General features: G+C 33.9%; 1 protein-coding gene across 1 annotated transcript in view; it reads right to left on the bottom strand.

The window, feature by feature from the left end:
- Window positions 1–12,630, bottom strand: part of NIPBL (NIPBL cohesin loading factor) — a 202,594-nt gene that overhangs the window by 68,358 nt on the left and 121,606 nt on the right. Inside the window, 2 exon segments of the mRNA XM_017868906.1 lie at window positions 1,512–1,694; window positions 10,669–12,294. Of these exon segments, the coding sequence (XP_017724395.1) occupies window positions 1,512–1,694; window positions 10,669–12,294 (1,809 nt within the window).

Consider the following 12,630-nt stretch of genomic DNA (forward strand, 5'->3'; position numbering starts at 1 on the left):
CCGTCAACTGGATTTGAAATGTTATTTGAAATCAAACTGGAATTCAGGGACTCCTCCCTCTTGGCTATTCTAGATATGGGTGATATGTTTATTAGAGGGAAAGAGGCAGAGTGGTAAGGCATGTATATTAAAGGGAGTGAGTTCCTGGGCCCCATATTTCTTTTATCTTCTCACCTTCCAGAGCTAACCACATCCCCATATGACCAAAATGTCTGATGGTAATAAAAAAATTAACTTTAGCCATTTTAATATACTGTGTGTCAATACATTTCATAATACAAATTATAACAATTATACATGATTAAATGTTGATTAAGTTTGCTGTATATTTTATTTCAATTTTAAAACCTTTTTCAGATTTGTTCAGTATTCATAGTCTACTGCTCATAGCTCAAGAGCTCACAATTAAAAAAAAATCAGTAAATTAACATTAAAAACTTTGGAGGAGGTGAAGGGCTTCCATCAGCAATATACATTTAAAAATGGCGGCATGCATCTGTCCTTCCTGCCCTTGCTTGTCACACCTCAATCTATGGACACTAGGTGGAAAAGGTAGAACACTGGTGGTCTTCCCACTTCTTTTGGTCATTATGACTAAGTCAGTTGGCACACAAGTGAAGATCTCCCATAGTCTGTTTCCACTGAATGCCGTTTAAGTCAAACAAGGTTGCTGACCCCTCTTGGCTAGGCTCAATTCTCTTGCTCCAGAAGAAGGAAGATAGGGATAAAAGAGAAGAACTTTTTCAGTGGACCAGTAGGAAGACAGGCGAGGTATAGCAAGTCTAGTGCAAAGACAGGTGATCACAGTGTTGTAGAGAGGTAGCTGTGTAGTGAAGAAGCCAGCTCTGGAAAACAGTGAAACAAGGGAGGAATTCCAGGACACAGCTGGGCAAAAAGGAGAAGCCAGGTCCAAACCACACAGATAATCTGCAATGTGGCTAATCCATTCATAATTTAGTGATAGTATGGTTTTAAATATTTCTTCATCTGGCTATCTCCTACGTGTCCTTCAAGACTCAACTCAAGTGTCACCTCTTCCAGTAAGCATTCCCTGAGCCCCCACTCTGATTTTGATGCCAATCCAATGTGTTCCCATAGCACCCTGGATTTACTGTTATCATCGTACTTTTATCAGCGTACTGCAATTATTTATTTACATATTTCCCCCATTAGACTGAAGGCTCTTTGAAGACAGGGGCCATATCTTACTTGTATTTTTACTCTCAGTGTCTAGCATATAATAGGAGCTCAATATATGTTTGCTGAATGCATACAGACACATACCTACCTGTGTTTTAAACTTAATTGTAGCTCATTTAATATTTTTTCTTGGTGCCAAGTGATCTCATCTTTCACGCATTTTTAAAGTATAGAGAAAAAAACTTACTATACTGTGTTATTAAGAATTAAGGTGACTGTGCTCTTGCTAAACCCCCAAATTATAAATGAGAAAAACACATCAACCTGCTTTAAAACTCTAAAATAATAACAAAGAGTTCTGTGATACTTACATTCAAAAGCTTCATCACTATCATTATCTTCATCTGAACTGATTTCAGCATATTTTGGCTTTTCATTAACTGTGCTACGCTTGCGTTTGTTCATTTTCACACGTTCACAAAGTGGCATGGTGGACTCAATTTCTGCCAGGAGTTCAGGGGGTAATTCTTTTAACACTGATTGATCTATACTACCTATTAATGAAAGGTAAACAAACAAACAAAAAAAAATGTAAAGCTGAAGATAAAAGAAAATTTTAACTAAATTAGCACAATAAAATATTAGTATTTATGTTTTCTAAGTCACCTGTTTATTTTAATAAAACACAACTATAATACTCTTAACCCTAAAGTGACAATATAGTTAATATATGTATGTGTACATATATACATATAATTATGTAACAACTTTAAAACATGATACCACCATAAAATGAAGGGTAATTATATAATAAATTTTGATATAATGCCTTCAATTTGTCTGCATTGACTAAAAACTTTCTGAAACTAGAGATTCACTGACATTTGCAAGTGGATTTGCGGTAAGAGGTACACTTCACATTCTTGGTAGTACATAAATTTTGTTTTGTGTAGGTCTGAAGTAGTTTGAATCTAATGTTACCCCTCAATACAAGTGAGAAGTGTTGGAAGACACTTACCACTCCTCCTCCTTTTCTATGATCTTGGCAGTTGTGTATGGTGGCTGAGACAAGAGCTTTACATATGCTTTTACCTATCACTGTCTATTTGAGGGCATGGTAATGCCTTTAGCATTAGGAGAACTTCTTCAAACAGACAAATCAATATATACAATTTAACTGAAGACAAGAGAAACATGTCACATAGGATAAATAGACAACAAATATTTTAAAATATAAATGTCTGTAACTGAAAAGTACATTTCAAGTACTTTTAGAAAATTCAAGTTCCTATCTTCCCACAAAAGTCAAGACAATAAAAAATAAGACAAGAGCCATTATACTATTTAATCTTACACACATACACACAAACACACACAAATAGTTCTTATGAAGAAATAAACTGTGACTATCTTCCTGACAGTTTAAAAAATAAAGTAGAAGTAGAAAGAGCTACTTATTCAGGATTATTTGTCCTTAATGATTACTAAATATGGCAATTTTAGCTTCCTTTACTTACTTTGAGTGGAAGTATAAAAGAAAATCTTACCTGATAAATTTTATGAATTGGGAGCAAAGAGTACCTTGTGGTTTATAGCAGGAAATATTAGTAACTTACAATCAACATTAATACTATCCTTTATAACATGCAAATGATAATAGTGCTTATGTAAAGAATAAAAATCATGACAGAAAAGTAAATAGCTATCAAGAAGATTAAGACAATACAATCAAATAACTCAAGATGGAGATATAAAACATTAATCTTAATGAAGAATAACCTTTTAATTCTTCTGAAACTTTTATTCGGTATCACAAAGGAGTTATTTCAGTAACTTTCAGGCTTCTGTTCTTCTAAGGACATGCACAGCAACAATTTTACCCAACAAACATGCAATACTCATGACTGGTAATATCCCAGACTTCAATTGCTAAGAATTCTAATGTTGAGTTTAACTTCTGTGTCATTTTGAAATCAGGTAATATTTCTCTGTATTGGCTCTCTTAATTTAACTAGTTAAGTTTTATCAGTGAGGGTTTTTTTTTTTTTTTTTTTTTAGAATACTGGTAGAAGTAAAAGAAGTCAACTTTAGCTTTGCATTGCGTATCTTCAGCCCCAAACTGAACACATTTTGCACCTCATTTAAAAGTCTTTGAATGAATATCTCTACTTCAGTATGTGTCTTTTTGATGGAACATCATGTTTTAGAGTATACATCTTCCCTTTTCCACATAACCTACATAATATTAAGTACATATATGGATGGTCAATAGATGCTTCTTGATTGCCTCTGTGGTTCACAATTTCTCATGTTCACTTACAGATGTACTTCCTGGATAGTTCCTGAGTTGCTACATTTGATAGACAAATGAGCACATTTCCAAAATTTTAAGAATAGAAAATTTTTTTTGCAGTATTTGAAACATTATGATCTTTATGGGTTTATAAATACAGATAACCCAAAGTATTTGACCTTTCATCCATCATGGAATTTTTTTTTTTTAAAGCAAATGTACCCAAGTGATTGTTCTGCTTAGATTAAGTTCACATCACAGACATACTGACTTGATACTAATATACCAGAATTAATATTTTCCTGCAGATAAACACACAATAATCAAAGGTTAAAATATGTACTAGTTCTTGTGCTCTCTCTGCAATGGATTATTATGTTCCCAGAGCAAGGACTCTGCTCTTTTTCTTTTTAAAAAAATTCCTCACAATAGCCAAACACAGACAACCTGTGCCTTATATCCGATAAAGCAGGTATCAACATTTATTAACAGTAGTTTACCCTTTCTTATTCCTTACGTTAACGAGAATACTATTAAGACCTCTAGTATTCTCTAGATCATTTTAACTTCTGTAAAACTTTGAAAGTTTAAACAACATAATTCAAAGGCCAAAAGTTTTATTTCTGAAGATGACCCAACTTTAAAGGAAAAAAATCCAGGAATCAATGTCTCTACATGTATCATCCTCCAAAAGTGAACCCTGTTTCATTTTAAACAGAATTGTCTATTCCACAGGTTTCACACATTTTCTGAATTAACCACATCCTTTCTTCCATTTCATGAAGCACTTTATAAATTGACTCTGCCAGGTCCCTTGATTACAAAGATAACAAATAAAATGCATGACTTTCCCATATTCAGGCCTGGGATCTTTAATATGACATCAAGGATCTGGATAACCCAGCCATCTGGAGGCTGAGATGGGAGGATTGTTTGAACTCAGGAGTCCTAGGTTGCAGTGAGCTATATTAGCACCACTGCACTCCGGCCTGGGCAAGAGAATGAGACTCTGTCTTCAAAAAAACGAAAGGATCCTGATTTGGATAACTCAGTTTAAAAGAAATGAATAAATAGCAAGTACTTAAAATTATCTGTATGACATACTTGGTTATGTTACTTCCCCTGAATTAGTTAATAATCCATTAAATACAAACATAGAGTCTTGCTGTCTCTTAACATATGATGATGTATTTTAGGGATTGATGATTTTAGGGATTATTGTTGCTTGCCAAGTTATTTGTTCCTAAAAACTTCAGACCACTAGTGCTTTATGATTGTCTCTCCCCTAATTTCTTTTGTCCTAACTGCTTTATTCTTTAAATCAGATGTCTGAATTCCCATAAAACTTTATGTTATTGGCTTGATGAATAATGTCATTTAGTCACAATTTTGTGAGATACCAAGTTTTCAGTTCTGTACATATATTCCATTAAATACAGTGGAATTTACTCTATACTCTGTACTCTGATACTAATACAGCTATACTCTGGCTCTAATACAGCTAAAGAATACATTTACTCTAGATAAGCTACATTTTTTGTTTGTTTGTTTGTTTGTTTGTTTTTTGAGACGGAGTCTTGCTCTGTCGCCCGGGCTGGAGTGCAGTGGCCGGATCTCAGCTCACTGCAAGCTCTGCCTCCCGGGTTTACGCCATTCTCCTGCCTCAGCCTCCCGAGTAGCTGGGACTACAGGCGCCCGCCACCTCGCCCGGCTAGTTTTTTGTATTTTTTTTTAGTAGAGACGGGGTTTCACCGTGTTAGCCAGGATGGTCTCGATCTCCTGACCTCATGATCCGCCCGTCTCGGCCTCCCAAAGTGCTGGGATTACAGGCTTGAGCCACCGCGCGATAAGCTACATTTAAGCAATCTTTGATTTCTATTATAAATCACACAAATCAGCACCTGCCAGATTATTAAAACCAGAAATCATCAAAAGATTTAAAGTCCCAAACATTGATTTGATAACAAAGTGTTTTGTTTTCTTTTTAAAACAGGAAAACAACTCTGAGATAGAAACAAATCACCTAAACTAATAAAATCTTTGGGGCTGAAGCTTTGGTCAATGGAAACAAGTCATGTTCAGAAAAAAAAACTAAGAGCCTTACATAAACCTCCAAATATTATAAATCCTAAACAAACAAACAAAAATCTTGGGCAGGCATAATGTAACAGTTCAGGCAGGATTCTTCCATTAATCTACCCATATTACACAGAAGCACCAAATGGATCTTTAACTTCAACTAGAGGTAAGCGGGGGCAAAAAAAAAAAAAAATTTCAATACTGCATGTAAATGATAATTTACTACTCATTATGTAAGTAACAACTTACTACTCACTATGAAAAGTAGGGGGCAGCGATCAAATGATTCTTTCCTTGATACGTATACACGGTGAGAAAAATAAATTGTGGCAGTAATATCTTTAAATTTACACTGAATATAAAGTGCAGATACAGAAAAAAGATTGTTTTTAAAAACTGAATTCTTTCATTAGATATAATTGCTTTGTGCAATTCAAATTAGAAGAAGACTGGTACAGGATTCCTTTATAATAAAATCAACCGATTAGCTTTTTACTATAACAACATTCCATTTGGTTTTTATAACTGTGTAAATGCAGGAGGAAATTGGTTTTTTATTTAAAAGTTGAATGCAAGCTTTGAATAGGTTAAGATGGTGTATTCCAATGGTTTTGATTATCAGTTCTCTTTTGTACTATAATTTATAATAAGTTTAAAAGAGAATTTTTAAAAATTGACACATCAGAAGCCAGAAAATGCTAATATTTTTATATGTAAGACAGAGAGATCCACATTAAAAAACCCATTTTATTGGTATTATAATACTAGTAGGTATTCATACTCTTTAATTTCGCATCAGGCCCTTGTAAAGAAGGGTTTCATTAATTTCTTTTTAGGATGTAAGAGGGAATTCAGTATAAAGATTATTTCTTCATAAACAGGCACAGGTTCTTTCAGAATTAGTATTTGCTAGCTCCTTAGCTGTCAATCATACACCTATTTCTACAGATACAAGAACCCTATAGAAACTACGTTTTTGGGCTGGCTTAAGAGACAGAATGGAAAGGAGAGAGAACACCTCCAGCAAACTTTAATTTTTATAAAAAGGTTTCTACGTAATGCATTTCTTTTAAGCAATATTTGTATGAACAATCTATTAAGCATAATTTGGAACAAAAATTTCTACAAATGGAAATCATGAGTACAAATTTTCAAAATACTGCTCTAAAGTCACAAGAGCTAGATACAGATTATGCCAACTTCTGTAATAAACTTTCTCCAAACATTTCCTAAAGATATCACTGATATGAATGTCTTTACAGAAACTGAAAATTTGAGTTTTTTAGAAAGGTATTTTATAAAACTGTGCAAATGAAGCAAAATAAATTCCTACTGCAGCATCATTAAATATTATTCAATACTACAATCTACCTTAAAGAAAACATACTGAAAATCCTCAGTTTAGGAATTAATAAACTATGCTATAAATTCACTCTCAGAAACAATACTTTAAAACTTGCAGAAGCTGAGGATCCTAAACACAATTTAACTAGACTGGTTCAGTGCTAAGTAAAAGGCAACCAGCTGATGACAGTGATCAGCATTTAGCAGTGTAACTGTAACAGTAGATAATTGAAGTGACATAACTGTCCCTAGTAAGGCCTACAATCATTAGCTCATCAAGTGAGCAATATAGGCTAATCACTATTGACTATTAAAGCTGCCAGATACATTCCCACTGAACACTATTTTCAGAAACTGCTTTACTCTTCAGTTTAAAGGATGATGTCAAATAACAAATAATACGGATATTTCTCGAAAGCACTGAGTCCACATAATGGAGAATGATATACTAGTTGGAAAGAAGAAGGGGGAGAGAGAAGGAAAAATGTTTTCCTTAGACATAAAGCTATTTTGAGACACTCTGGAATTAAAAAAAAAAAAAAAAAAACCCAAAACAAAATCAAATGTTTGTAATTACTGATACTAAGCTGTTAATAACACTGAAGGCACATGTTAGTTGATGATTATGCCAATTTTTTTTTTTTTTTGAGACAAGAGTCTTGCGCTGTCACCCAGGCTGGAGTGCAGTGGCACGATCTTAGCTCACTATAACCTCCTCCTCCTGGGTTCAAGCGATTCTCCTGCTTTAGCCTCCTGAGTAGCTGGAACTACCAAGTGCCTGCCACCGTGCCCAACTAATTTTTGTATTTTTAGTAGAGGTGGGGTTTCACCATGTTGGCCAGGCTGGTCTTAACTCCTGACCTCAAATGATCCACCTACCTTGGCCTCCCAAAATGTTGGGAGATTATGCCAATCTTAAATGATCTCATAACTTTATTATTTTAATTTAGAGACATTATACATTAGGGTAATATTCTAATAAAATTTTTAACAATAAAATATTTTTTGGCATGTAACATACTGATCGAAGTATATTTTAGAAGATACTTGAAGGACTTAAAAAGAATTCTACAAAGGGTTACGTTGCCTGACTGCCCCCTCCACCCCTCCCACACAAGGAATAAACAAGGTGATGGAAAGATAGGGAAGTTGACAAAGCAGGATAAGAATGGGAATAATATTAATCCCATGTTGTCACTGCTGTAGATCAAAATAAGTGTGATAGAAAAACTAAACACATAATACTATAAGCAGGTTTTCTTTGGATCTTAATAAAAAATCTAGGTAGTTGACAGGGTGAAGAAAGTTACTACAATATTTAGGAAGCAGGATTCGAAAAATAAGTAACTCTTGAGCTAGGATGTATTGATGGGAACATAAAAGATGACTATCTAATTTTAATGTGTACACAAAAGCTTTTCCTGAAAATGGTGACATCGTCTCCATTCAATAGGCATTAAGTATAATTTTATTATGTATGAAGTATTTTGTTAGGTACCAGGGATATAGACATATTGCCACAGAAATCAAATCAAATGTAACAATGCCACTTTACATTTAACATGCTCATACAAAAGACAAAAATAAGTAATCTAAAATAGGAGTAATAAATCTATACCTCTATCACACACTCAAAATTTATCAGCTTAAAATATATCCTAAAGAATGAATATTTTCTATATGAACAACTGGTAAAATGTTTAAAAGATGGAAATTTATGGCTCTTCAATTTTGGTCCTAGGAACCAACCATAAAAGTATCCCAGCAATATTCAGACTAATTCCTTTACTCAGAAAATCATCAACACATCAAAATGTGATTTTCTGTGAATCTCCAAAGAAAATCCCAATATATACTACAAAGGGTCAGTAATCTACAACTGTGCTTCATGTACATGCAATTAAAAAAATCCACAATTAACCAACTCTGCTATTTAAACTGAGTAGCAAAAATCTAAAATAAAANAAAGCTATATTCACTTCTGGATGTTCTTTAAGGAGTTGTAAAAGACTCTTTGTTAGAACAGAGTTTAGAAAGCAAGGCTAGGGTAAGCTGAGAGGGGAGGGAGAGAAAGATGGTCCAGATCAAAGGAACAAGAGGGTACCACTTTCCATCTTTCACCTGACTCTTCTAAAATTGTATAGCCATACTCTTTAGTTTATAAATATAAGCTACTCCCAAACTTTCACTAAAAAATTTTAAAGAAAATCTTTACCTAAAAGAAAACAATTCTGGTGTTAACCCCCGCATTCTACAACCTCTTTTATATTAACAAGTAACTCTGAAAAGACGCATTCCAGTGAAATAAAAAAGGCTACTTAATAATTGAGGCTGATGTCTTAATTGATTTTTGGTAAGTCTAACTGCTATAATTTAAAAATTAAAAGCTTCACTCAACACAAATATTAGTAACTCAGAAGGCAATATTTTTTCATTTTTATAAGACAAAATCAAATAAATTAACAGTGAAGAAATGAATGTTGATGAACACCAAGCAAGGATAACAGCAGATTAGCCACAAGTCATTCTTTGAATAGAGTTCTTTATAATATGTTTTCAAAGAATTTTCTTGGTAGACAAGTTACAACAGCATGTTATGAAAACAATAACCACACACTTTTTATATCTCCTAATGCACTGCAGTGCTATACAATACAACTTTCTGTGATGATGCAAATGTTCTGTTTTGTTCAATATGGTAGCCAATAGCCACGTGTGACTACTGACAAAATGAACTTTCAATTTTAGTTAAATTAAATTTAAATAGCCAAAAAAGGTAATGGCTACCATCTTAGCCAATGCAATTCCAGATTTCATATACTTGGTTATATAGAAGTATAAATCTAAATTCTTAATAATTATCTTTCACAGAAGGAAAACTCAAAATCAAATAAACTCTCAGTTCTATTGCCTTCACTACACCTCAATATATTTAGACTGCATGGACATGGTGGCTCACGCCTGTAATCCCAGCACTTTGGGAGGCTGAGATGAAAGGATCGCTTGAGGCCAGGAGTTCGAAACCAGCCTGGTCAACAAAGCAGGAAGACCTCATCTCTATTTAAAAATAAAAAAAGTTATTTTAAATACTTGTGTACAACGGGATACAAAAGTATATCTTCTGCACAAATGGTCATTATTTTTTGGCACTTAAGACATTCTTCTCCCTTTGGAAATAATCTTACTCAAGTAACCAGAGAATTTAACTCAGAAACCATGCAAAAATAACCAGTCCCCCTGCCTCCCACAAACTTACAATTTAACCAAATTTAAAAGTAAGTACCATTCCCTATTACCTTTGCATAAACAAGGACAAAAGATATGTTTTAAAATATAAAACATATTTAACTAACCATCTCCCCACAAAATGAAAATAACCTTTTATATAACTTTCTAAACTATACAAACTATTCATCGATAATTAGCTCAAACACAGGTCTATAAGAATATAGTATTGTAAGACTATAGAGAGTTTTTAAAGACAGCTATTTTAATACAACATTCACTTGATTAACATAAGAAATAACGAATATAAGAAATAATTAAACAGCCAAATAACTTATCTCTGTGTAACCAAATAGCAGTAAGATTCATAACTACCTTGAGTAGTGGGTGGGAAGAAAAAAACTGTGGGGGAAAAAAAAATTCATTGGAAACCTTTATCTATACTTCTGAAAAAAATTTACTGTTGTTTGACATAGATGTTATATTTTCATGTAGTAGCTTTCTAATTTTTGTAAATTTCCTTTTTAATACTTATTAACCTTAGCACTTAAAATCGATTATATTATAAATGACATCAGTATTCTTACCTTTATTTGACTTTGATGGTTTATTCTTGATAGGTTTAAGGGAACTTCTTGATTTGTCCTCTCTATCTTTAATAAGTTTCTGAACATCATCCAAAGACAGTTTTTGTAGAACAACTACAGGCTTAGCTCCTTTATTTAGATCTTCAACTAATCCTATTTTTTCTACTTTGTCTTTCTGCTCTCCTTTCATTTCCATTTTCTTTGTTTCCTGAGTAACATTGCCATCTTTATCCCTCTTGATTTTCGGAATGACAAAATTTTTCAATGCACCAGACCTGCCCCCCAACAAATAACTTGGAAATTCTGCCTTATTGTCAGGGTGTGCTTTATTAGTGTCTACTTTACTCTTGTTTCCCTCTGTCCTTTTGTCATCTTTACTATTTGGTGATTTAAAACCAGGTTTATCAGATCTTGATTTATTAGAATCTCCTTGTTTAACACGAGGACTGTCAGGTCTTGATTTTTGTTCCCCAGAAGATGGTCTTTCCCTTGAGTCCCCTGATTCATGCCTGTGTTTTCGTTCTAGTTTATCAGTTTTTGAACTATCAGATTTAATGCCATGTTCATTTCTACTAGAGGATCTCAATGTTTCTGGTCTTCGAACCCTAGACTGATCTCCTCGATGTCGCTCTGATTCACCCCTGTCATCTGATTTTTGTTTATTATCATGGTCACGTCTTAGTGACTCAGAAATAGATCGCCCATCAGGTCTCTGCTTTAAGGTTTCAGCTCGTTCTGATTTTAACCGAGGTGAGTCAGATTTAATATCTTGTTTATGTTTAGACACTTCAGGTTTTTTCTCCGTAGATGGCTTTCCAGAATCCCTCCTATTGTCATGCCTGTGTTTTGGTGTTTCAGGTCGCCCTTCATTTTTTTGCTTTGGAGTTTCAGGGCGGCTTTCACCTTTTTGCTTTGGAGTTTCAGGCCTTCCATCACCCTTCTGTTTTGGGGTTTCAGGACGCCCTTCACTCTTTTGTTTTGGAGTCTCAGGCCGGCTTTCACCCTTTTGCTTTGGGGTTTCAGGCCTTGATTTTGTTGTTTCTGATTTGCCATTATTTTGTTTGTTGTCATTTGGTTTTGTGTCAGACAGTCTATTTTCATTTTGTTTAGGCTCAACTATGGTGCTCTCGTTTTGTTTGCATTCAGTTGTTCTGCTCTCATTCTGTTTAAGTTCTTCTGTTTGGGTCTCAACTTTAGTTTCTAACTTATTTTCAGTTGATTTTGTCTCCACCAATCGGTTTTCATTTGGTTTAGATTCTGACAATCGACTTTCACTTTGTTTCATTTCACTCTTTGAAAGCTCGGGATCAGACTTTTTTTTAGGTGTCTCAGGATGGTTTTCTGGTGTAGATTTAAGACTTCCAATAATATCTTCCTGAAGAACAGAAATAGGTGCATCATTACATTGTTTGATTTCTTCAGGCTTTTTTATGGAGTCTGAATCCTGAGTTACAGAAGCCTGAGAGTCCACTCTTCCTGCCTGATGAAGATCAATGCTAACCATTAATGCTGGCCTTGACCCATTTCCCGTAGAACCCGTCTCCTGAGAAGCTGGTCTATTACCTCCTGTAGCACCCCCAGCCTCCTGTGGGTAAGAATCTTGTTTTCTTTTTTTCAAAGGCTTATCTGAAATTTAAAGATAAATATTCGATATCAGTAATAGATATGTATTCTTATCTTATTAAAAACCCTATGGACGTTGTTTATCTTTTTTAAGGTTATGTTTTAAAACTGGATAAATGCAAATGCACATATGCATACATAAAATAGTAAGCATGAATGACACAATACTTTGAAAACCAAGGTTTGAAGAAATATGCTTGATGATTTCAATAAATACAGTAAAAAGAATTTAACTGCATACTCTTTAAGGATATAAATAAGTGTAAGAATATAAAATGAATAGAACTTATAATGTACCAAATACAAACATATATTTATGTTCATAGATGTTAAAGATAA

The sequence above is a fragment of the Rhinopithecus bieti genome, unplaced genomic scaffold (genome assembly GCF_001698545.2).
Source record: "Rhinopithecus bieti isolate Rb0 unplaced genomic scaffold, ASM169854v2 scaffold_4911, whole genome shotgun sequence".
Taxonomy (NCBI): domain Eukaryota; kingdom Metazoa; phylum Chordata; class Mammalia; order Primates; family Cercopithecidae; genus Rhinopithecus; species Rhinopithecus bieti.